At 47.5% G+C, this 25,924-nt stretch overlaps 1 protein-coding gene across 4 annotated transcripts; it reads right to left on the reverse strand.

The window, feature by feature from the left end:
* Window positions 1-577: 577 nt before the first annotated feature.
* SCN3B (sodium voltage-gated channel beta subunit 3) lies at window positions 578-24,280 on the reverse strand. 4 transcript variants are annotated; one of them, XM_026505524.4, is made up of 6 exons: window positions 24,038-24,280; window positions 23,101-23,182; window positions 16,048-16,211; window positions 13,159-13,384; window positions 9,354-9,492; window positions 578-5,002 (listed from the first exon to the last, which is right to left on the reverse strand). In XM_026505524.4, the coding sequence occupies exons 2-6, from the start codon at window positions 23,153-23,155 to the stop codon at window positions 4,939-4,941; spliced, it is 648 nt and encodes a 215-aa protein (XP_026361309.1). In that variant the 5' UTR covers window positions 23,156-23,182; window positions 24,038-24,280; the 3' UTR covers window positions 578-4,938. The 4 variants fall into 4 exon arrangements, with proteins under 4 accessions (XP_026361309.1, XP_048073379.1, XP_026361308.1 ...); XM_048217422.1 differs by lacking the exon at window positions 24,038-24,280 and adding an exon at window positions 23,744-23,996; XM_026505523.4 differs by lacking the exon at window positions 24,038-24,280 and adding an exon at window positions 23,594-23,835.
* Between the last annotated feature and the right edge of the window lie 1,644 nt (window positions 24,281-25,924).

A 25,924-nucleotide genomic window follows, 5' to 3' on the forward strand; every position in this document is an offset into this window, starting at 1 on the left:
AGACTCCATGCTGAGCGTGCAGCCCAACATGGGGCTCGATCTCATGACCCTGAGATCACGACCTGAGCCAAAACCAAGAGTCGGATGCTCAACCGACTGCATCACCCAGGAACTCCAAGCAGTGCTGTTATTATAGGAGCATATTACATGCTGTGAATCCCAGTGGTAAGTTATTTAACTTTTCCCTTTTGTGCCTTGGCACTTCCAGGAAGGTGGACATTGAGAGACAGTTTTGCCTTATTTCCTTGCTAGCCTAGACTGGTCGGGGAGTCTGGCCCCCTCCCCTCACTGGGTCTGTCTTGGAGTTATCCCTTTACCACGTGATGGGAGACTTAGTTGGTGTCAGACAGGAGGGAGGACTGGTGACTCTTGTGTTCCTTTGTATTTAGGAAGGTTAGGAGGAGAAAGGAAGATCACACCTTTACATTGTTTAATTCTAGACTGTTAAATGCATTTTCCGTTCTCTGGGAAAATACCCCCCACTGATGGCGAGTTCAGGAGTCGATGCAGGCTGGGGAGGGAGGGAGAAGCCATAGTATACATAGCAGATACACATAGTTGAGCAAACTAGACCAGGCCGCGTTTAGAGACACTTTATTGACACAAACAGGGTATTTCCTGAAAAACACTCCATACTGGCATTAGGTTGTGGAGAGCTTGGGTGATCAGGAACATTTCTAGAGTTCAGAAGAAGATGGGCTGTGGAAAATCAAGAAGAAGCAGTATGAAGGTGACGATGTGGCAAAGAGATGCAGCAGTTAGTTGCAAGACCGCCAGAGTTCGCTAATTGTGTTTGATGGTGTTTCCCAAATCGACAAGCGCTTGGGCTAACGCAGCCCCCCCCTCCATCACTCACACTGCTGTCAGATGCCGCTCTTGCTGGGTGGTGGTTCAGGGGGAAGAAGGGTATTACCAGCGTTGAGGCTTGGCTGGCCCAGGATATGGGGTGCAGTCTGATCTTCCACAGCTCAGACTTGCTCCGTGTGCTTATCTACGGGTCCTACTGTAAACTCAAGTAAGATAGCGCAAGACGAGGTATCTACCACGGCGGACTTGCAGAGATAGGAAGAGCTTGGCTGATGGTATTTTTCAGACCTGAAGCCACGGGGTACACAGAGGCTCCAGGTTGGGGCTTGAGACACAGTGCGTGGACACACCAGTACTCCTCAGATACACTCACAGGGACTGGGTGAATTCACTGAGTTGGGGATCTTTCATTTACAAAAGGAGGGGAGAGGAAAGCTTCTTTGTTGTATTTTTCCATTTCTATGTTAACCTGGGGAAAGGGGAACCAAGATCTGTTCCGGAATGTGTCTGGCTCTTGCATCTTCCTGCAGACATGCCAGTTACACAGCCTCTGCCCCTGATGTCAGGCAGGTGCACAGATCCTGGGTTGGGTGCACTTTCCCTTTGATCTAGCAGTTCTGTGGGGGGAGGAGGGAGCTACTGCTGTCTCTTAATCATTCTCTGCTCTACACGTTTCTCCAGCATATTCCTGCTTTGAAAAATTCCTTTCCTACTAACCTGTCTAGTTGGGCATTGAAAGAGAAAGCAGAAACTCAGAGAATCAGAAATCTGGGCGTGTGGAAGTTGGGGGATGAAGGAAGTAAAGGATAACGCTTTTAAACAGATTGAAAGTAAAGGTTGGGGTAGGGGCAGGCCTGACTGTCACAGTATTAACGTGCAGGAGGCTGTGCTTTAAGACTGGGCTGGCAGTAAAGGTCAGCAGGGCAGGGTGTCTACAACGCCAACTGAGTTGAGCAATCCAGTTCTTGGCTGTTACAGCAGTAGTAAAAGAAAAATCAGACCCAGCCTGGCTTGGCCTTTAGTGAATTGTGTTATTGAGGGATCAGTCATGGGACACACCCAGCACCAGGACAACAGATGGGGTTCCTAAAGTAATAATAGCCCTTGAGGACATTTCTAAGCCCTTTAATAAGAACAACATGCCAGCTGAAGTTTCCAGAGCGATGCACGTTTGATCTGGCTCCTCTAGGAATATGGGGAGAAACAGAATGGGGAGGATTTGAAGCAGGTTGGGGATGACAGGTTTTGTAGTGCTGATCAAGTCTCCCAGGAAGGAGTTGAGTTGCCGTTCAGGAGAAATAGCAATGTGCAAACCAGCTAGAAAGGGAAAACCAAAACAAGATAGAGTCTCAAAGCACATCGCGAGCACCTGCTAAGAAGCAAAGTGGCGGAGGGGCAGTCGAGTGGTGTCGGGGCGAGAGAGGTGCGACACCTCGGGATGTGCAAGAGAGGCGAAGAGGGGACGGAAATTCAGCAATGAGAGGGAGGGAAGCAGCTGTGGTCTGAGTGGAAAGGGAACTGGGCCAGGAGTCCGAAGAAGACCTGACCCCAGCTCTCCACTTACCAGCTGCACGGATGTAGGATGTGGTAAAGCTGCTTAGCCTCCGACAGCCTCAGTGTGCTCGTTTGTTACACAGGTATCAGTAATACCCCCCACACAGGGCCAGCTGTAGAGAAGAACTAAGCGGAAACGAAAGCACCGTGTAAGCCGTGTTGCTCTAATGACAGAGTTAAGGATGAGAGGGGCGGAGAAGTTAGAAACAAGAATTGAGAAGATTCCTTGTAAAAGATAAAGAAGGGGAAAAATGATAGGTGCCATTGAGCTCATTAAAAACCACTCAGGAAATAACCTGGGTTGGGCTTTTTGAAAAGGAGCAAGGCGGCTGGCATGCACACTACGTGATTACGGGTCTGATGAATTTGCGTTGTCTCCTGGAAGCAAGAGGAGGCTGCGCCGGGAGTGAGCCGCTTGCTTCTGCTGTAAGCTCGGCCATCCACCAGCCACGGGACAGGAATCTGCGCCTATCTATCTTCCTAATTACAAAGTACGGAAAATAATCTAATTCTGTCCCCCCTTTCAGAGGAATTGTGTGGGAATCACCGATGAGAAAGGTCTTGAGTTTACCAAAAGTATTTTCTTCAATAAAATTGGACTCTTGAGGATGTGAGCAAGGGCTTGTCTCAAGTAGATCCCCCAAGGATGGAAGAGCTGAAGAAAAACGAGTTTGTCAGCTGAGGCCCAGAGCCAGTGAAGTGTGCTCTTTCCCTCATAAGTTCCCCCGGATCTGAGGGACCTCTCACTGCCTGAGCCCCGCCACCGACATGCTCTCCTATCCCATAAAGCAGCCTTCCCCTTCCTCCTCACTAGGTGCCAGAGGACATCACACTTGGACCAGTGACTCAATTGAAACGAAACGAGATACGGACTAAAATTTTTTCAGTGTTCCTCTGCTCTCCTCAAATCCAGAAAAAAACCCAACAACGAGACATCATGGATTCACAGGTGAAATATTTGGAAGCCGCCTAGCCCCACCCGTCTCTTCACTCACTCACGCGTCATCCATCCGAGACTACAAAGCACATTTCTTAGCTTAAATGTCATTCCCAGATGCCACTTCCTCCTGGAGGATTTTTCATCTTCACTGAGGAAATTCTTCCAGTCTACCCCGTGTCCTACCCCAGTCTACTCCGGGCCTTTCAGCCACTTCCCAGTTACCTGACTCTATCCGAGTTAACCTCAGCCAGGCAATGCACCCCCTGTGCTTGTGAACGATGGCCGTGGCCAAGCTCAGTTTCAAGGTCTTTTTAAGAAAAAATTATCCCATCTCCGAAGTCTCAACTGGGCGGCCCCTAAGGCTTCCTGTGCTCCAGTTGAGCCTCTGAGGTCTCTCACTCAGCTGAGCCCGCTCTGAGTCCCAGTTGCCTCCTGTAAAATGAGGAATAATACTGATCTACAGGAATTTAGAGAGGAAGAACTTAGGAATTTCTGTTCCAATGCCCCCAGGGAAATAATGCTTCCCAACTATCTCAGGTGGGTGCTCGCCTTGGAGGACGCATCCACGGTACCCTAATAGGGTTATGAACATGTTGTATGACTTTTAAGAGCCACTTCTGTCTTTGGCTTCTTGAAGGACTGAGCCCAACTTAGGCCTTAGAGACCCATCGGGATTGAGCCCTAGAGTTCCAAGTTCCAAGAACATTTTGGTCCATGCTTCGTACACTTTCTATCACTGAAGAATCTAGAAAGGCATGCATTGCTCTGATGCTCTAGTCAAGTGGGCCAGGAACTTGAAAAAAACTGACTTCAAGGAATCCCACTTCATGACACTCTTGCTTTAACCCGAATTAATCATTCCTGCTTCCTTCCGTGAAGACATCCATTCACTTGCAGCAATGAAGGATGAGCCAGGTCCAGTCAGTGAGGGACAGAGGGATGTGCCATCTCCAGCATTTGGACAGGGTCATTTGGAGCCCAGGGAAGAAGTCCAGTTGGCGTGGGTGCTCCTCGCCTGAAAGCTAGAACAGGGTGAGGTTGAGTCCATGTAGAAATGTTGGCTCCTCATTCTGGCAAAATCTTAAGGTGTGCAGAGGTCTGATGGAGTCAGGAAGTCAGAGGGGAAAGTTCAGACGTGAGCGGTTGTATTATGAATGAATAGAAGGATGGATGCACAGGGGAAGCAATGTGGCCCTGGGCACCCTCCTGACGCCGTTGACATCACAGAACCCGGAATATCCAGTCCCTCAGTGTCCAGACCACCTACCAACGATAAAACAACTCACTGAGAATTTCCAGCCAGGCCCAGTCCAGCCCAGTCAAAGACTCTGACCAAATCCACAATCCTTACAAAGGAGGGAGTGGGGGAATGACTTGTCACGGTGGGAAAGAAGTTCAAGTTGCTTCAGCACTGAGGCCAAGCAATTCACCTTCTAAAGGGCTTGACCTACAGCTCTGTGACCTGGGCATCATCAACTTAAAGTGGTACCCTGAGCGGGGGGACTCTGGGTAGGGTAAAAATCTAAGGGGGCAGATTTAAAGTCACATGGGTGTGGATGGACAGAGTCACTTGCACGAGCTGCCGTCCTGAGGCACCTTCCCCGGCCCTTCCCTGCACGTCACTTCAGGCACACCCCCTATTCCTCCACTGGTACCGCGGAACTCTCTTTGTTCTCCGATGGGATGGCAAGGTAGTCGGACCTGCAGGAGGGCAGACGGGGGAAGAGAATCAGTACTTTCGTACCCAGCAGTGGGAACCCAAGAAAAGGGAAGGAGTGGGGGCACAGGAACAAGGACGTCTGCAGAACAGCTCTGCATCTCCTTCTGCCTGTGGTTCCCAAGAGAAAACCAGAATGGCCCTTTTAGCGGGGACTAGAGCACTAGGCGTTGTTTGTATTTTTTTTCCTTCCACTAGCAATGCGTGAATCTTCCCATTTATCCACGTGGGTCTCAGGACTTCCTATTGTCATGCTAAAATGTTGGCCACGCTGCTGGGTGTGAAATTATATTTTATAGTTGTTTTAATATCCATTTCCCTGATTTCTGCTGACATTGTACATCTTTTCATAAGTTTTTAGGTGATTTGGGTTTCTGCTTCTGTAATTTGACCGTTGATTTGCTTTGCCAGTTTTCCTTCTGAGATACCTGTCTTTTTCTCATGGATTTTTCTTTTCTTTTTTTAAAGTTTTCTTTATTTATTTGGGGGGCGGTGCAGAGGGAGAGAAGAATCCTGAACGAATCTCCCCGCTGAGTATGGAACTCGGCACGGGGCTCAATCCCAGGACCCTGAGATCATGACCCGAGCTGAAATCAAGAGTCAGCTGCTTAACTGACTGAGCCACCCAGGCGCCCCTGGATTTTTCTTTGATGGTTTCACGTCTTGAAAATATCTCCTCCCAGTTTGTTGTCTGTCTCTAAACTTTGCTTATGGAGTCTTGTAATGAACAATTGATTTTCATAGATAGTGTCATGAAAATTATCCTTCTTTCCTCTCTGTGCCTTTTGTATTTTAAGAAATCCTCTCTATCCTAAGGTAATGAAGACAGTGTCTTCTATTTCCCTTGACTGGACTTTCAAGTTATACATTTTACCTTGTCTTTAAATCCACTTACAATTTATTTGTTTAGTGTGAGAGATGGGGAATCTTTTTTTCTTGATCTATTTGGAGGGGGGCTCTCGGTTTTGCTCTCTTTGTGCCGTATGCCTATGTCAGGATGGACAAACTCTTTACTCCAATAGCTCTGTAAAAAGTCTTCATATCGGATAGGAAAAGTCCTACCAGCCATCTTCAATAAATATTTTTCTTTCTTTGAAATAGGCGAACCACAGCTCATGAGCTAAGAATGGTCGGAAGCGTTGCCAACCAAGAAGGAAAACCAAAGAATAATATACAACAGAGACCCTGTGTAGAAAATAGTCACTATGTAGCCATTGCTTGGTTTGGACTGGTTTTGGCCCTTTGGTGTTCCATGTGACTTTTAAAATCTGCTAATTGAGTTCCTTGAACAATCCAATAGGGACTTTGATGTAAATGTCATTGAATTTACAGATTAATTTCAAAGAGAATTGCCATGTTTGCCTCAGTGAGGTTTTCTTCTCCCATTTATTTAGGTCTTAAGTCTTTCAGTAAAGTTTTGTAATTTTTTCCTTAAAGGTCTCGCACATTTTTATCAAATGTATTCCCAGGTACTGGAGCGTGTTTGTTGCTACTGTAATGGAAATTTTTTCAAATGTTTTAACTATTTCAATGTTTTTCTAAATGTTTGTGGCTGGACTATAGGTGGTTTTTATACTTTTATGTTTCGATTTGTATCTACAATCTTGTAGAATGTCCTCATTTGCTCTAATGGTTTGTCCATAGATTCCCTTGGATTTTCTATGTAGGCGGTAGAGGAGGTCATGGGGAGGTTGTGGCTGCTGGGTGACCTCTGAGCTGGACTCCAGCAGTCAAGTCCCCCCACGCCCCTCCCTCGCTTTCCTTGGAGTGTGCATTCCACCTGCCTTCCCCAGTCCCAGAAGCTGCGCCAGGGACACCGTCTTAAGACAGTGATGTGGTGTTGAGACTATCTGGGCAATATGCATGTCTGAACCTAGTTAAGGCCTCTACACAAACCTTTAAGATTGTGGCAGGCTTGTCTTGTGGCTGCCCAAGAAAAGCCTTGTAAGTACCTTCCCTGCCTTGTTCAACCTGCCACCTACCCATCTGGAGTGGCCCGCCTCTTCCTTCCGTCTCTCCCTGACCTCTGATCACACCAGGGAAACTCCAGAGGATGCTGCCAACCCACGATAGATAATTATATTGGGTGTGAATCATGATACTTTGGTGTCTTCCCTCACAATTGCTATGCTTTTTTTTCTTTTTATTTGATTAGTACACTCCCTAGGATCTGCAAGTTAATATTGAACAGAAGCAGGGAGACATGTTTCTAATATTATAGGCAGTTCCAACACAGCTGGAATTTGCTGGAGGTAATCTGAGTAGCGGCCCTTTATCAGTTTAGAGATGACTGGTGTTCTGGTTCAGTATTTATCCTGCTCAGGACAGGTCGTGCTTCCTGGATCTGAGGGGTCTTCCCTCAGCCACTGGATCTCTGAATATTATTTCTCCTCCATTCTGTCTGTTCTATTCTAATGGATCGTCTCATTTTCTTTCTGCGTGTTTCATTGTGATAGTCCCTCTTTTTAGATCTCTGTGCTTCCTTCCGGATAACTTCCTTACGTGTATGTCCTGCTTGTCCATGTCTAATCTCCCGGTGAGTCCCTCCATCAAGTTTTAAATTTCATTGACTTTTTTTTTCATCTCCAGATTTCTTAGATCCCTATTGAGAATCAGCCTGTTTGTGGGGCGCCTGGGTGGCTCAGTCAGATAAGCATCTGCCTTCAGCTCAGGTCCTGGGATCGAGGTCCGCATCCGGCTCCCTGCTCAGCGGGAAGCCTGCTTCTCCCTTTCCCTCTGCCTGCCCCTCTGCCTCCTTGTGCTCTCTCTCTGTCAAATAAATAAATGAAATCTTTAAAAAAATAAAATCTGCCTGTTTGTTTTTCTTAGCAACTTATTCTCTTCTCATGCTTTTGGCTCCTCCTCTTAATGCTTTAACTCTTCGAAATGAACTTCTTTTCTAAATTCCACCAGGTCCTTCTTGTGTCCGAAGTTCCTGGGGTTTAATCCTGCTGTTTGTTCCTTCTCTTGCCTGTTGCTTTTAGCTTTGGATCAGTGAAATCAGCAGAGGGGGCAGCAGAGCTCTATGGAGGGCATCCTGGTAAGCCTCAGCGGAGAGAGGGTCCCTTCAGAATGGTTTTCCATTTGCTCCCACATGGTCATCACTGTCTGGGGACTAAGTTTTTCACTGAATTTCTCAGCTTAGAGGCTCCTGGATGAGGTAGGTAGGCTAAATTTAAAGCCCAAACATTGTGACTGCAGGCTCGTGGTTACGAATTCTCAAGAATCTTTTATGTTTCTATTTGGGAGTCAGGCCAAGGTAGGTAAGTTTCCGTGGGTTTTTCCCCAGGCTGGCAGACTGATCTTCTGATCTGTCCCTGGTACGTGTTGAGGCTTTTGGAGGATCCTGGCTCTGCCGGGGGCCACGGTTCCAGCTCTGTTTTTTGTGCAGGCCCAGTTGTTGGCACTTTCTGTCCAAGTGTGAAAATCCGAGCACCTAGGTTTCACCAGGAATGACAATCTCCCCCAGCATATCGCTACTTTCTATCCTTATATCAGTTGTAATTCTTACTTTCCTGAGATCATAGGTATCATGCAAAATACTTTCTTTATCATACATTTTTAGGTGATCTTATCTGCCTACAGTTTTTAGGATATCACCTCAGCAATGTTGCTAGCCTTGTAAACCTATGAGGGTTCTGTCCTCTCTTCTCCCCAAGTAACAGGCCAGAGCAGCCTCTTAGACCCTCAGGCCCCATCATTTCTCGGATGCGCTCACTCCCGAGTGACCAGGGCCTTGGTGAACACGGCCAATGTATAGTCTGGACGTCGGAGAATGAGAGCCCCCACTCTGGGTATCCGGTTGCTGCAGACTCCAGGGCAAAGAACGCGTGGCTTGGAGCTCCTTAGCTAAGAAAAGGCAGTGCTCCGATGGCCTGCTGGGCTCCACAGTGTACACCAAATGGCTGAGCGCGACAGAAAGAGCACGAACGTTTGGAATCGAGAGGCCTAAATCCCAGCCTCTCCTCTCATTATCTGTGTGGCCTCAGCAAGCCACTTAACCCCTATAAGCCTGCTTCAACGTCTGTAAGATGGTCATAATAATGCTAATTTCATAGGATTCTGATGGTAGCTTATGGGCTTTATTTTACATCGGAGGTTAAAAGTACCCATTAAGAGGCATGAATCAAAACCTTGTGTTGCCTCTTATAACAATCTTGGGCAAACTCTTCCGGGCTCAGTTTTCTCATCCGTAAAATGGGTATATCAATACCGCTTACGTCAAATGTTGTTGTGAGGAGAGCGGAGGATGGTGTCGATTGCTTAGCACCTCACCTGTGACAGCAAGTACCCCGAAGGTGCCCACTAGCATTATTTTGGCATCTTAGAACTTACGCGTTTTCTTGGGCTGCCTCTTCGGCCTTTGAGACCTTCCTGTAGCAATATATCATCTCGATGAGCAGCCACAAGGTGAGGAAGACCAGGAGAATGTACATCATGATCTCCGAGACCACCGAGGTGAAGTCCTCTCCAGCTGCAGGGGGACAGTGAGGCTCAGAATAGACTCGCGCAACAAAGCCAGCGCTGTCACTGGCTCACGGATATATGAGACCTATTTTTAAGTGTGGCTTAAATAAGCCCTGGGGCTAAGGAACTCGAGAAGACGTCGGAGAGATTTAATTAATATCCTCTGACGCTCCTGTCTGTCCGCTTTCTCCCCGACTTTCTTCTGGAGTGGGGGATGAGGAGGAATGAGGAGTGCACGAAATAACAGAGCAGTGGAAGGAGTCCTGGGACTGAGTGAGATAGAAGAGCTGGGTCCCAATTTTGTGTGAAGTCATTTCCCCTATTTGAGACTCATCTTCCTAAAATGTAAGGTAAGGGTGACAGCTCACGCCATGACATGACCTAGTGTGTTCAAGAACGTCTTCTGAGATGGGACGGTCCATACAGGAGGGAAGAGGAATGTGGGGCATGTGTCTAGTTCAACCACCCATGTCCTCCGACCTTACAGTGGCAGAGGGAGAGAGCGTGGGCAACGTGTCCGCGGCCAGTGCAGTCAGCACCCCCAGTGATCTGGGCCTGTTCTCTACAAGTCTGGATTGGAAACAGGGTCCTTCCCAGTCCATCTTCCTTCCAGGTCATCCCAAACCCAAACAAAAAGAGAATTGGAGCATTCCATGTATTAACTGGGCTTTCTGAAACACAACTCTGATCCTGCCATTTACATGCTTAGAACCCTCCGTGTTCCATGCTGCCCTCAGGACAAAGACCAAAGTCTGTGAACACGGCGCACGAGACCATTCACAGTGCAGCCCTCTTCTCCTCACTGCCATCTGGCGCACCAGCAAAACTTCACTTCCCGTATACACTGTGGTCTTTAGGGATCTGTGGACATTTATTCGTCCCCTTTCCTCTTCCTCGATGGTACTGAAACCCCCTCTGCTACCTCTGTCCCAGTATCCCCTCCTGCGTTTCAGTCTCCCGACCATTCTCCCAGGAGTGCATGGAGGAAAAGCCCACGCGCTTTCCTCATCCGTCCATCGTGACACCTCTCATGTTGTATTGTCATGTGTGTCTCTCTCTTCTCTAACGGTGGTGTGTTATTAAGAACACATTTTACTTATTTCTGAATTTTCAGCCTGTTGTCTAATCCCGGAATATTTGAAGTACTCAGTAAGTATTTGTTGAATGAATGAATATAAATAAATAATTGATCTTTGTTTCATGGCCAACCAAAATGACAATTAAAACATGACATATGGCAAATGTCCTGATAGATCTTCCTTTCTAGTGGGAAGGAAGGTTGTAGCCACATCTCCCATTGCTAACTCCTACCAGTAAATTAGATTCATGTCCTTGGTTATTCATAGGCCCCAGGCATCCGTAAGGCCTCCCTTACTCATTAGCTCATTGAAAGCCCAGAAGAGCCACAGACATGACCCTCAGCTCAGAGAAGCAGTCCAAAGGCTCCACGATCATCCAGGTCTCCTGGATGCTGGACCTCCTGGAGCTGGAAGTCACAGATGCAGCTTGAGGCACAGAAGAACACCATACCCGTCAAATGTCTTTTTGTGGGCCTGCCGCTACCTGACTTGTGATGTATTCGTCCTAAAGCACACATTTTAAATGCAATAGCCCAGAAGTAGGAGCACGGGAAGGTATCTATGCTCACTATTTTTTGTCCCTTCTAGGTGAAGAGACCTCAGATTTTTGTCTTAGAGCCAGGAGGGCAGAGCTTAGGGTGGGATAATTTCAGCTTGAACAAAGAGAACCAGAGAGATTCTGGGAGACCATAAGAATGGAGCAGATGCCATGGGATGTATCATGGTGGAGCGTGGAACTCTGAGCCTTCTAAGAACAGTGAGTATCCGGGGGGAGGTATTCTCGGAGGCTGCCACGGGGTCACAGAAGAAGAGAATGAGAGGAGAGGAAGGGAAGGGAAGAGGGAAGGGAAGGGGGAAGAGAAAGGGGAAGAGAAGGGAGGGAAGAAAAGTTATGAAAAAAGGAGAAGAAAGAAAGAGTAGCAGGGAGTGGGATGGAGGTAAAGGAAAAGAGGCAATGGACACAGACCTAGCCTGGTGGGCCAAAGATCTGGCCTGTAGTCCTGTGTCTGGTGCTAATTTGCTTCACGACTCTAGGCAAGCCCTTCACTGATCTCCCCACCACAAACTGAGGGGCACCAGAGCTGCACCCTCCAGTCAGTCACCCAGGGAGTCATTTCTACTGACAGACACCAGACCTCACTCCAACCTACCAACTCATACCCACAAGAGTGGTACGGAGATGTCTACACTGAAGAAAAGCCCCCTGGGCGATTCTGACGCCTGCTCTTTGTTCAGAACACCTGGATGAAATGAGAGCCAAGCTTCCTTCCAGTCCTCGCATCCCAAGAGGATCTGTGGTTCTGATAACAAACTTGTTTTCCTTCTATTCTTACCCAAGCTTTGCTCTGGTGCCCAGCAGGCCGACTGGTTCCGCTTTGCCACACTTTCCACTGGCCTGAGGGTCTCTGGAGGCAAAAGCCTGAGAGAGCAGTGGGTGGAGACAGGCACCTTCCTAGTGTCTGGCCCTCACCAGCCAGCAGTTCCTGGATGTGAGCAGTAGAGGGCGCCAGCCTCTTCTCCCCGGGGAGAAGAGGTGTGTAAACAGAGAGGATAATGGAACTTCTAAACAGAAAAACACCTTAGAGAGCTTCCCGTCCAACTCATTCGTTGTACACAAGAGGAGATGGGCTCAGAGGGGGAAAATGGCTCATCGGGTCTAAATGCCAGTGGTCTGAGAGTGCTTTTGCGCGTTCAGAACTGACCTACCTTCCGTTTTAATCTTATTGTCCACATCGGGACAAAATCATGACCTCTCTTACCCTGCCATTCGCCCTCAAGATCCTGGACTGGATTAAAACAGAAACATTTGAGTTGGGTTGATGAAAGGACTCCCTCCCCCCACTCCCCCAACAAGAAACTAGCTGTGGGAAATCTGAAGATTTTAAACTAAAGACTAGAAAGTTCTTTCTCCCAGTTGAGAATGAGGTTACGTAATGGGAGATGCCGGGAATGGGGAAGGAGGGTTGCTTGTCTGATTATTGTGGGGTGGGGGAGGGGAGAGACAGAAGAGCAGTGGTTCTCAAAGTGTGGTCCCCAGCAGCTCGGGCATCTCCTGGCCATTCGTTAGACGTGCAAATTCTGAGGCTCTATCTACAGAATCAGAAAGTCTGCATTTTAAGAAGTCCGGCAGGGGATTTTGAGGCTTGCTGAAGTTTGAGCACCGCCGGTTCCGGGATGTCTGGGTTACATACAGGAGGGTTGGATGACCTCTAGATAACCTCATGTGATGTCCCTGTGCCCATCGAGTCAGGGATTCAACACAAGCCAGAGAAGCAGGTGCAGCTGATGGGGCAGCTTTCGGCTTCATGGAGGCTGCCCTCCTTCTCTAAAGATGACAGTTAGGGGATGAAAGAAGAGGTCATTCTGCTGTCATCTCTGAGCCCTTCCGCTCTGAGGAAAGGCACAGAGAGGAGGCAATCTGTCAGGCAGTTTGCGGGAAGCTGGCTGAGAAAGGAAGACAAGTCAATGGTGACATTTTTAGATATCACCACTACTGATTTTTGCACTCTGTAAGGGTCCCACTTGTGTAGAAACCCACCATCCTCCCTCCCCTAAGAGCAGGGCACCCTCGACACCCTGTGCCCCAGCCTCACCCTCCTCGGTGACTCGGAGGGGGATCAGCCGTGTAGTCTTCACAAAGGGGCGATGTGCCTCAAAAGCAAACTCCCGGGACACGTTGCAGGTGTAGAGGCCAGAGTCATTCAGAGTGACGTTAAGCACAGTGATGGACACATCCTGCAAGTCTTTGCTCCCATTCCACTGCAGGCGTCCTTGGAAGGGGCTCTCCACTTCCTGCTGGCCATTCCGATACTCATAGATCTGCAGGTAGAGAAGCAAAAGAGAGTAGGGAGAGAAAATAGGGTAGGAGAGCCGCGATGGGGGCAGGGCAGAGCAAAGGAGCAGAATTGTGCATGGACAGGAAGAAAGGGGACCGTGTTACAAGGAGATCCCGAGTGTGGGAGTAGGATGGGAGGCTTGGAGGGGGGCAGGGAAGAGAGAAAGGCAGGGAAAGACGAGCAAAAGTAAACAGGTATCGGGGCATATGGACACAGCAAAGACAGAGGAAGCGGGAGGCAGAAAGAAGGCAGGCGGGACAAAAGAGGTGCAAAGGAAGAGAACCAAAGAAGGTAAGTGAAGGGGATGCCTGGGTGACGCAGTCGGTTAAGCGTCTGCCTTCGGCTCAGGTCATGATCCCAGGGGCCTGGGATGAGCCCTGGGTGGGGCTCCACTGCCCCCCCCACTGCCCCTCCTACCCCTCCTGCCCCGTTCATGCTCTCTCTCTTTCTCTCAAATAAATAAAATCTTTAAAAAAAAATTTTTTTTAAAGTGAGTGAAGCATACAGGAGACCAGGAGGGGAGAAATCGAGAGAAAGAAAGAATTGGAAGGAGCCAGGGAGAGAAGAGAGAGTAAGATGAGCAGCCAGTGAGAGAACAGAGCAGAGAGACCGAGAAGGGCAGCTTCCTGAGTCACGAAGACTCTGAAAGCCTTGGCCTCAGAACCTGACTCTCTGATCTGGTTCTCGCTGAGAGGATGTGGTCAGTCTGGGCCAGGTCACCGGAAGGGGACCCAGGACGCAGAAAGTGTCACAGATGGGGAGAGCTGCCAACTGATATGCACCCTCAGGTCTTTCGCTTTGGGCTGAATTATAACTGAAAAGTGGTCTCAAAGCTTCTTTTCTCAGACACCCCCACCTTCTTATTCTCTACAGCTGCGCTGTCCATTCTAGTCTGCATTTGGCACGGTGGCTACTTACATTAAAAATTAAATGACTAAAAATTAAATAAAATGTAAAATTTAGTTCCTCTGTTGCACTAGACACATTTCCAGTGCTCAGCGGCCACCTGTGGCCAGTGGCTACTGTGTGGGACAGCACAAATATGGAACACTGCCCTTGTCACACAAATTTCTAGATGACAGCAGTGCTGTGTATGTCCACTACAATCTTTTAAAGTTTCTTTTCTTTCTTCAGATTCAACTTCTACTCACTCTGGGGAGACCTGGAAACAGAGCTGGTGGCTGGCATACAACCAGGCCTGAGGCCAATGGGGGCCTTCGCATCTGGCCCAGACATCCAGGTTCCTGTAACCTGGGGACTAGCCTCTGTCACAGTCAACTCTGAGTGAACCCCGAGATTTCAGGGGAGTCTACTGGTTCCAGTGCTGTCATCCAATTGGAACAAACACTCAACCCTGCTATTGTCTCCACTAAGTCATTGTAGAAAAGGAACTCGCCTCCACGGAGGTGGGATAATGCAGTAAAAAGAGCTTTGTATCTCTGGTTTGAATCTAAGCTCTTCTATTAATTTAACTTCTTTGGGCCCCAGGTGCCTCACTTATGTACTTATACCTTTTCTCTAGCAAACACTTATATCGTGCTTCTTATATTCCAGGGCTATTCTAAATGTATTAAAAATTAAAGCTAACAACTTTGAAGGTAACAATTCTCTGAGGTAGCTATGCTTTGCACGCCCATTTTAGAGATGAGGACGTTGAGGCCCAGAGGGGCGAAGCAAATTATCCCAGGGCACAGAACCCATAAGTTGTGGAATCAGACTCAAACCCAGGTTCCAGAGTCAGTGAAAGTGTGCGTAACGGTCACCCCCAAGGTGGTATTCAAAGCGTGTAATGACCATATTGACAGCGGCACTAACCAATCAGAACTGACATTAGCTACAGCACAGGGTGGGGTCTTGGAAGCTCCCTGCTCTGTCAGGGTGATCCCTTAGTTTCTAGAACATGGGGAGGTCCAGAGGTTCCTAGTGGGACCGATGGTGGTGAGGTCACTTGGGGGGCTTGGCACAGCAAATATCCACTATAGAACTATTTAAATATTTTACTCAGGGTTGCATCTATACTGGGTATACCAGTTGAAAAGCAGCTTGGGGGAGGTGGCTGGGGGGATGGGGTAAGTGGGGGATGGGCATTTAGGAGGGCACGTGATGTGATGAGCACTGGGTGTTATATGCAACTGATAAATTATTGAACACTACATCTGAAACGATGTACTATAAGTTGGCTAATTGAATTTAAATTTAAAACCAAGAAAAGCAGCTTGGTCATCCCCGTCATTCTTATCTCACTGGGATTGTGAGAGTTCCATGAGCTCACCTACGCTCTTCCATATGATGGCGCGGAGTGCCATTTCAACGTTTCTACTAATTTAATCCATCCACTAAGACAGTGCAGAAAATGAAACAGAAACACCTGCGAAGGGCCTTATCGGGTGACCAGCGCGCAGCAGGCTCGAAGCGCTATATCTCTCTTCTCCCCCTTCCCCTGCTTGTAACCAGGAGCGCCTGTCTCTGGCCAAGCGCCTTTCTTTCACAGAGGCTGGGCTGTCAGTTCTCTGCTGGGGAGCTGTCAGGGCTTTGAAAAGAAAGAGCCAGTGTGTGTTGGATCTTCCTTCCCCCAGACTCTCGGGAGCCAAGCACACAACAGCAGAGGCCAGCAAAAGAAAGGCCAGAGTCAGCAGCCGGACGTACAAGGAAATCTTTACCGCCCTCGGGCCTGTAGAACCATTCCACCACCGTGGTGGCCTCCACCTCCTCCCTCTTCATGCAGGAGATGCAGCGCAGCTTCATCGGGGTGCCCTGCACGGCCTCCGTCTCCGAGGGAACCTCCACGCACACGGGGAGGCAGACGCCGACTGGTGAGAGGCCGGTGACAGGGAGGGAACGGCAGGTGTTGGGGAGGCGGGCACCAGGAGAGAGGATTGGAGAGCAGGAGGGCGGGAGGAGAGACAGAGAAGAAAGATTCGTGAGACAAACTTGAAAATCGCGTGTCCGGGTATGTACATCTTCACCTGTGCTCCCCAAGGGTGCACGCTCAGAGCAGACGGGGGTAGGCTAGGGGGGCCGCGGATGACCCGGAGTTCACTGCAAGCCTCCCAGGATGCAGTCAGGGCGCGGCGCAGCCCTGAGCCCTGCCCTCAAAGACTTAGAGTCCGGGTGAGAAACAGGGCACATATCCCCCCATCCATTGACCATCTATGCGCCCCTTCATTCAACCACCATTCACTGAAATCTACTCCATGCCAGGCCTGATGCTAGGCTGAGGCACAAAGATGAACCAAACACTAACCACACCCTAAAGGCATCTAGAATCTAGCAGGGAACACATACTCCTAAGTATCATGAAATGGGGCCACGATGAGTGCTATGCTGGCGATGTGCTGTTCCCAGAGGAGGGCCAATTATTCCTGGTTGGACTGGGGAGAGAGAAAGAAAAGGAAGATGAGGCTGGGGTGTAGAAAGGGAGCTAGGAGCACATTGTGAGGACCTTTGTATGGCCTTGACAACATGAAGGGTCAGATATTTGCAAGCCATGGAGAGATGTCATTATATCTGAATTTTATGAAAAAAATGTAGGTAATTCTGATGCCTGGTGGGGGATGGAGCAGCAGCGAGGAAGACAGTGAACTGACCACTCGGCTGGAGTGATGCTTTTTGCAGAGGAGTGGAGAGAAACAAAGTTAAAAATCTGGAGAGATGTCGGAATGCGGGGGACACCTTGCATGCCACATGGAGGTCTGGACTTACAGTCCCTGCCCTCTAGAAACTTGTAACCTATAAAAAAGTTGAGTACATCAGACTGTACTTTCAGAATGAGTCAAAAGTGGGATGTGGCTGCCAACAAAGCAAGTGGAAATGTGGGCTGCATTAACAGCTGTACAATGTGCCGAACGAGGGAGAAACGGTGCCTCTATACTGTTCAGAACAAATCTGGACCATTATCGTCAGTTCAGGATGTCACAGTTTGCAAAAAGTTGTTCAATCAGTGCATGCCCAGAGGGGAGCAAGCTGGAGAAGGGTCTAGGGACAGAATCTGGGGAGAAACAGATGGGAGGATGAGGGGTGCCTGGCTTGGACACAGAACTTATCTGTCTTCAAATATTTGAAGGCTGGCCTGTGGAAGAGAAAATGAATTCTGTCCAACTCCAAAAGTTACAAGAAAGTAAGTTTAGCTCATTTTAAAAAAATAACAATTTTCTGGTGCTGAAGCTGTTTACAAATGCAAAAAACTACTTGGTAAGAGTTTACACCTCATTGTAGAGAAGATTAAAAAAGGGGGTGACCATGAAGGATTCTTATGTCAGGACTTTGAAGGCCCCTTCTGATACTACCTTCTCATGAATTAATAATAAAAACGGAACCCCTAAAAAAATGAAATGATACACACACATATTTAAAAGTTAGTACACTATAAATGGTTAGTCTGTTTCTGTATTGGCAGACATTCATTCTAAAAGCAGAGGAAAACTTTATTTAGAGCTTAAAATGAGATTGACCAACTAATTGAGTCAAAAAATAAATTACATTTGACTGATTCCAAAGGCAAAAAATGTCGTTATTAAACACGGAGTTTAAAAAACAAGTGGCACTAGGATCTGTCACCCCATTGATCGCCAGGGTTGATTGGGCTGATCTGGCTGGCTAGGCAGGTGTCCCCATCCTCTCTCACTGCTCCATGTGCGTCCCTCCCAAAGCTGTGCACTCAGTGGAAGAGGACAACCTTATAGAGGACCGTTCTTTGCTCAAGGGCATAGAGTAGCTGCACTCTCCTGCTAGAACCTCCAAACAAGCTCTCAAGTCCATTTGTAAAGGAACATAGGATAGTCACGTTTTTCCAAGACTCCAGACATGTCCAAATGAGGCACTGCATGTGGCAGTCTACCTTTCTTTAAAAACAAACAAACAAACAAACAAACAAGTAGCACTATGACGAAGTTTAAAACATCAATGTAAAATAAAGTTAATTGGTTTTAAAACTCTCAAGCAAGCTGGGGCTGTCTTAGCTGACAGTCTGTAAGAAGGTCTCCTGCTTCTGCATATGGACCATCGCTTTAATGGAGAGAGGGTCTGTATCTGGAGAGAACTGACCAGAAACACTTTCAGAATGTGATGTGTTTGAAGTCCTGACTGTTGACCTGGTTGAAAAAAAAGAGAAGAAGGTGTGGTCTGTGCAATAGTTTGGGAATGAAGAGAGGTGCAGAGAGTGGGCATTAAGAACTCTGCGTAGCAGGCAGCCTTGGGGCGCATTCATATTTAATGAGACATGGTAAAGATAAGTTAGTTCAATGATGATGACTTCAAAGCAGCATAGGAAAATGGACCAAGGAATGCAGTTACAAACACAGAGTTAGGATGAAGATGTATTTGGCAACTGAAGGCCTGGGTTTATCTGCTCTTTAGCCCCTGAGACTCAGTTTATTCATCAGCAGAATGCTGAAAGTAACATCTATCTAATGGAGTCATCATGAAATTTATGGAATGATTTATATGAATGTGCTTTGTACACACATCACTTGTTAAGGTATTTGCCCCTCATCCATTTGTTCACCTATTCAACAAATATAGTGTGTGCTTATTGTGTGCCAGGCACTGTTCTAGGCACTGACAACACAACAAGGAACAAAACAGAAACCACCCCTGCTCTCATGGAGTCTACAGTCCAGGGGAGGGTGAAAAAAATAAGAAATATAACATTATAATCAGCGCTATGAGAAAAAGTAAAACAGAGTAGAGGAGCGTAGACACATGGGAGACAGCCTCATCGAGAGGGTGACAATGAGTAGGCACTGAAGGAAAGAAATGAGGGCAAGAAAGGAGATACATGAATAACTGTGTGGAAGTGTGCCAAAATAGAGGAAATAGCATTTCCAGGGTCCTACGGTGGGAGTGTCTGTCAAAAGCAAAGAGCACAATAAAGCGCAGGGAACAAAGTGAGAAAGAAGGACACACGAGCCAGGGCCACATCACAGCTGGTCGTGTAGACCGCAATTAGAACTTTGACTTTTGCTCAGAGTGACTTGGAGAGCACTGGAGTATTCCAAGGGGAAGAATGATATGATTTACACAAAATTACATTATCTGACTGCTATGTTGAGAATCAACTGGCGAGGTGAGGAAGGACAAGCGTGGAAGCAAAGAGAATAGTTAAGAGGCTGATACACCGATCAGATCGAGAGATGGCTCAACGGTTTTTCTTGGATGAAGGTGGTAGTAGAGTTGTTGGGGTTTGAAAAGGAATAATTTGCTGGACCAACATCCTCAAATAGGTGACAGGTGACATGACTTAGTGAACAATTAGATGAACTGGTCTTAAATAGGAGCACGGTTAGTTCATTTATAGTTAAAGGAAGGAGGGCGGAATATATGCAGTCAGGAAGATGACAATGGATAGCAGGGCAGTCTATCTTTTTCCTGAGTTGCTCCTGAGATGACAATAATCCCAGGTATCATCAGAGAACAAGTGCTACTGATCTCCTTCTCCTTGAATTCTGCTCATGAGGTCCTGGATAGTGCATTGCAAAATGGCCACAAAATTCTGTCATCCCTCTTTGCTTGCCCTTGGCAATATGACTTGCTGCTTCCATCCCTCCATCAAGAGGTGAAATCTGTTTATCCACCCCATGGAGACTGCCTGTCTATGAAAGCCTCTAGATATCCAAGAAAGCTTGTACATATGGTAGGTATTCAATCCCCATTGCTGAGTGTAAATAATAAACTCCTAGGATAATCTTGGCCAAATCATTTCACTTTCGGTCTCTTCTTCAATTGCCATAGTAATAATAAAGAAACTTCTAAGAAGGTAGGATATGATGTTATTACTAATAATTATATTTAACTAAGGAATAGTATCAATCTATTATGAGGTGGAGAGTAATGTGTATAGAACCAACTCCTCTAATACCCCCAAATCTTCTTCTTTGGCCATTACTATATTTCCCCTCCTGAGCTTGCTCTAGGATGCTTTCCTTTGTGCTAAGATAATAAAGGCTTTGATTAGAATGTAAATACTTTCCGAAAGAGAGTAATAAATGAAGTTATCTGTAGATATTAATACCCTGAAATGATTTCTCTATCCAATTAGCCAGTCAGTTAGCAGAGCCTTGAAAGAACGGAATGCAGCAAGATGGGCTGCTGGGGGAAGAGAGGAAAACATTCCCCAACACGGCAGACATCTGGGAGAGCAGACCTGGGCCTAAAGGCTAAAAGGAGGCCCTTAGGAAAGGCAATGGCTTGGAAGAGAGGAGGAAAAGTGGTGGCTCAGAAAAAGGATGAGAGGACAGATACCTATATGGCAATACTGCATAGCAGCACATGTGTCCATAACAAGTGCTAGAACAAGTACTAGAAGACTGAGGTCAGGAGACAAGAATTCTCTACAAGTCCTTCCCTCTCCCTGAGCTCATTCTCTCACCTCTAAGTTGGAAATAATACTATTTTCCCCTGCCAACCCCCAAGGATTGATACAGTGACCAAAAACAAGTAATAGATTAAAAAATGGTTTGCAAACTATAAAGCATTAGGCAAGTGTAGAGTTTTTAAAAAATTATTATTATATACTTTATTAAAGGAAATAAGGGAAGTTTTTATAATAGATGCAGAAAATAATATAATGGAAAAGATTCTTTCCCTTCATATTTGCATCATGTGAAAAATCAACTTGGGAAGGGAGAACGTATCTAGTCGAAGTGGTTTCCAATACTAGAATTACATTCAAATAAAATGAAATTGCATTTGTGAAATGAAGCCCTTTCTCTTACATCTGATGACCAAGTTTCCCAAACCATCCCTCTTTCCATCTGCAGCTTTTAAGCTTCATGAACCAATGTTCTGGTTGTAAAGAAGCTGAGAATTAGCAAGGATGGGTGCAATGTGCACACTTCTTCCAAAGGTTTTATTTTGGAGTGGGGTGGGGAGTGGGGGTGAGGAGAGGGGTGGACACTGCCAAGTTTAGCGATATTCTGTAAATACTCCTTACTATTCAGTCTTAGACATTATCTGCCCCAACTTCCAAACTTTACATATGAGGAACCAGATGCTCTAAGGTTGTTACAAAGCAAACTAATGGCAGAGCTAAGACTCCAAACCAGGCTTTGTAAGTCCTAAGAGGTGCTTGGAATATGGTATGCTCATCCCCTCCACTGGAATTCAGGCAGGGATGCTAAAAATTTAAATTAAACTTTGGGAAGAAAGGCTCTGTAGAATTGTACCCCAGCCCTTCTCTGCAACTTCATCTCCCACTGCTTTCTTATCCAGCCAGACCAACCTCTCCTAAATCTCATGTCCCTACTCTTAGCCTCCCCTGAGGAAATCCCAGCCTTAAATCTTCAAGGCAGGTGAGATCATTGGCAACCTATTATGTCTGCTTCATCTTCAGGTCTAGTCTACTCTACTGGGGATGGATGGCAGTGAGTCTGCCCTTGGGACTGGCATTACTCTCCCTCTTTGTCCTTCCCGGACTGTCTCATCAGGCATTTCGTTCAACAGGAAGCTTGGCTTTGCTTTTGGTCACATGCAAAATCCAGATAATGCTGGCAGTCAGTAAGTCCTGAAGGCTTAATAAAGAGATACTAAGGCAAAGAGGCAATTCCCATCAGCATATTTGCCACTGCACTGGCAGAATGGGTCTCATGCCAAGCATGGGAGAATAATCCCACATGCCTAGTTTCAGTAAAGCAGGTGGGCACGGTCACTTCTAATTATCCTGGTTATTGACTTTGAGCATAGAGGAAGGTAAAAGCATGGAAAAGGTGGGAATGTAGAAGATCATATGAAGAGCACCTATATGTGACCCGAGGATCTAATCAGAGTCAGCAAGACAGAGATGCCCAGAACTACACAACCACCACATGCGTGTGCGCGCGTGCGCACACACACACACATCTTCACCAATCCATTCAGATGTCCATTCTAACATGCTCAGACATACTCTAACACACATATTCAAACACTGAGGCATATACATCCACAGAGTACAGCATTCTCTCAATCACATTTTCAGACGTTAGCACGTAGACTCATTAACTCTCTCTACACACACGCAGACACCCCACTCCGACACTACTCTGCTTAGGTTTACTGTTGCAAGCGAAGGTCTTCCTTATTTGGAGGGAGAAGGTCACCTTATTTTCCTCACAGCAAACAAGAACCTATTTATTTTTGAAAGCAAAAAACATTGCTCTCCAAATGCCAAAGCACCTTAGCTTCATATGTTCATGAAAAAGAAAAAAGATGCAATGCCCAGGTGCCTATTTATCAAAGACATAGCTGCAAATGGCTGAAGCCTATTTTCCTTATTAGAATTAAACAAATGGATCAACAGCTAAAGTGTTTTCATTCTCAAAATGCGTGCAACCAGCTTTAAAAAAAAAGACATGGGAATTACTCTGAGGACAGACTGATTCCTCATTGAAAAACGAAATGTAAATGTAACCAAGATTTTTCATAATGAACGTGGCTGCATTCCCTTTCAGCAAAGGAAAAGGGAAAAAAAAATACTTTGGAATTAACAGGAAACAGGAAGAGGGGTGGAAAAACCACCAAAATGCAGCAGGAGTGAGGAGGTGTTTTTCCAATCTCAAAATCCCAGCTCTCACGGAACCCCTATGGATCTCCATGTCTGGCAGACAAGCATAGAGGGAGGGCAACCAGGGCTCCTTTCTGTCACAAACGACATGAATTAAGTGTTATTATTGTTGGCATTATTACTGTTATCTGCGTCTCGCATGGCAGGGTGCTGGTACTTACCCCAGAAGACGAGCACGAGGGAAACCAGGGGAAACAATCTGTTGAAGGCAGGCATCTTTTTTCCGGCGGGTGGCTTCCGGGGCTAAACAGAGAGATTCCCTCGGTCAACAACTAGCCCTCTCAGATACTTTCGAGGAAACCCTTTGGGACGAACTGCCCCAAGAGGGCGACTTTCTGACTGAAATAAGGGTCAAGCGCCGGCGACTGGGGAGGCTTTCCGGGCGGGGGTTTCAGCACCAAGCTACCCTAGCGCACCGCCCCAATTCGAGGGAGCCGTCAGCAGCTTCGCGCGCTCTCCCTGGAGCCCGTTGCTGGGATCCGGCTCAGCACCACGGACAGTACCTTCCCCGCCCACCCCGGAACTTCACAAATTCCAGCGGCTCAGCTGCTCCTCCTGCTTGAGCCTCGGTGACAGCTCAGCTCCGAAGAGAGCAGCACGGCTGGCTTTAGGAGGCTGGGCTGTCGAAGGGGTCCATGTTGATCCACCTCTCACCTCCCCTGGGAATAGCTACTCTCAGACCAGGATCCACCAAGACCCACGAGCTTCGGCTTCATCCGCCTGCACCGCCTTCTCCAAGCTGGGCGTGCCCCCCACGCCCGAAGCCACCCGGGCCACCCGTCTGAGCTCCAAAATTCGTTCCACCTCGGTACCGTCCACACCCGCCCTCTGCTCCCCGGGAAGGTCCGGAGGGGCGGGGAAGGAGGCGGAAGCTCCTGTCGCGCTGCCGATCTCAGGGGGAGGGGATAGGGAGGGTGGGCCCCTTCCCCGGAGCTCGCCCCCAGATAGTGCCGGGGCCCCGACTCTGGGTGGCGGGTAGCCAACTGCCCTTCTCCAGGTCCCCCTTGACCGCGTATGTTCAGTCAGCCTTGACATGCGCAGGCGGCTGTCCACCCCCACCGCTACCACGGACCCACCCCTCGTGCACACACTCCCCACCTCCAAACAGGCGTGCCCCTCCCAGTGCAGAGCGCCTCGGCCGAGCGGTGGGCGGAGCTTGGAGCCGCGCAAACACCTCCAGACCTCGCGGTTTCTCTGCTAGCTGGCTGTCTCCAGGTCTCCCTTTCACATCCCCGCACCTCTCCCCAGCACCGGCACACCTCCTCGCACCAATTCACACCCTCCAGGCAACCCCGCTCCTGCTCCCGCACAGGCATGCTTCTCTCCAGCTCCGGGAAGGGGAGGGCCGAATCTCTTTCAGGCAATGATGTCATCTGTAATGTACACTGTACATGAGAAGCTCCGGGCTTTTCTCCCCCGACCCCATCCCCTTCTGTTCTCCCAATCTATTCTTTGTCTAGCTTTGATTAATTAGTTCCGGTCACAGGAACGCAGCAAGATAATCCCTGGTTAGGGGAAGTGGGGTAGGGGTGAGGTGCACCTGTTCCCATGTTCACCTCCTCATCCGGGGAGGTGATCCAAAGGTTAGCTCAAGAGTGGTGCTGTGGGTGGGGGTAGCTCCCTCTTGCTCTAATCGCTTTTTTTCTTTTCTTTTTTTAGTTTAAAAGCAGATAGATTGTGGTTTGGCTTCTTCCAACTATTAGCCACTCCCTTGTCCTAGCCGCTGTTGCAGCGCCCCCCCCCCCCCCCCCGCCGCCATCTCTGCAAGGGAAACCTGAAACTTTAAATTCAAACTCAGATTTGTTATAAACTCAAACTGACATAACAGATTAGGAATGCTTGGAACCGAAATGAAAGATTAATACAAAAATCTCCCCCTCCCCCCTTCTTGTTCCCTCCTGCTCCCTTTCTAAAAGGGGAAGCTTGACACCGATACTCCAAAAAAACAACCGGAGAGTAACAGCTGACTGTAAACGAACCATAGGCAGGAAATTCTCTTTCCTAACATATGACAGAACAGCAGAAGGTCTCCAAGATAGGATCTTCTTCCTGGGCAGGGAGCCACCAGGCCATAAACTCTATGTTGTTTTGAAGGCCAGCCCTTGAAGCACAGTATATTAAGCTTGGAAGAGAAGTTAAAGTTGGCTTAATTCAACCTGTCCAATTCATGAATCCCCCAAGAACATTCTGGATGAATAGGCTCCATTTTTAGTGATAGAGCTTACTACTTCCCAAGGTTGTCCCTTCTGTTGTTTTTTTTTTAAAGATTTTTTTATTTGAAAGAGAGACACACAGAGAGAGAGAAAGCGTGTGCACAAACAGAGGGAAGGGGTAGAGGGAGAAGCCCACTTCCCGCTGAGCAGGGAGCCAGATATAGGACTCCATCCCAGGACCCTGAGATCATGACCTGAGCTGAAGGCAGATGCTTAACCGGCTAAGCCACCCAGGCACCCATCCCGTCTGTTGTTTAAAGAAGTTCTTTACATTCAGTGGAATTCTGTACACTCCTCGTCCCTTCCCACACTCCATTAAGTGGTCCTCAAACTGTTTTTGTCACTTTCTCAGGAGGATTTTTAGTCTGTCAGCATGATTCTCAAAGTGACATCTAGAACAGGAAATGACATTCCCTGTGTGGTCTGACCTGTATAAATCCAGGGGAATCATGACCACACTCGCTTTAGAGGGTATATCTATTCAAATACATTACTGCCATATCTCACTCATAATGAGCTTGTGGCCAATTAAAATTCCCAAGTATTTTTCACTTGAACTGTTGCAGAGTCATTTTTTGGTTATATGGGAAATTTTGGGAAAATGATTACGGAACTACATTTATTGCTGTTAAAATTTATCAGTTTCGGCTGTCACGTCCTGTTAATACTCTTACTGAATCCAGAGTCAATCAACCAACATAGTTCTCTTTTTCAGCTCTGTTTTATCTCTAGGCTTGACAATCACCCGATCCAAACATAGGTTTTTGGTGTT

This window comes from Ursus arctos, unplaced genomic scaffold (assembly GCF_023065955.2).
Source record: "Ursus arctos isolate Adak ecotype North America unplaced genomic scaffold, UrsArc2.0 scaffold_22, whole genome shotgun sequence".
NCBI classification, from domain to species: domain Eukaryota; kingdom Metazoa; phylum Chordata; class Mammalia; order Carnivora; family Ursidae; genus Ursus; species Ursus arctos.

Excerpts from the sequence above, each read along its gene's own strand:
- SCN3B (XM_048217422.1), bottom strand. The coding sequence starts at position 23,974 with ATGTCAAGGCTGACTGAACATACGCGGTCAAGGGGGACCTGGAGAAGG. Across the intron at positions 23,183-23,743 it reads CGGGTGTGGACGGTACCGAG|CCCCGGAAGCCACCCGCCGG; the intron begins GTGGAACGAATT and ends CTCTCTGTTTAG. Across the intron at positions 9,493-13,158 it reads CCTCCGAGTCACCGAGGAGG|CTGGAGAGGACTTCACCTCG; the intron begins GTGAGGCTGGGG and ends GTCCCCCTGCAG.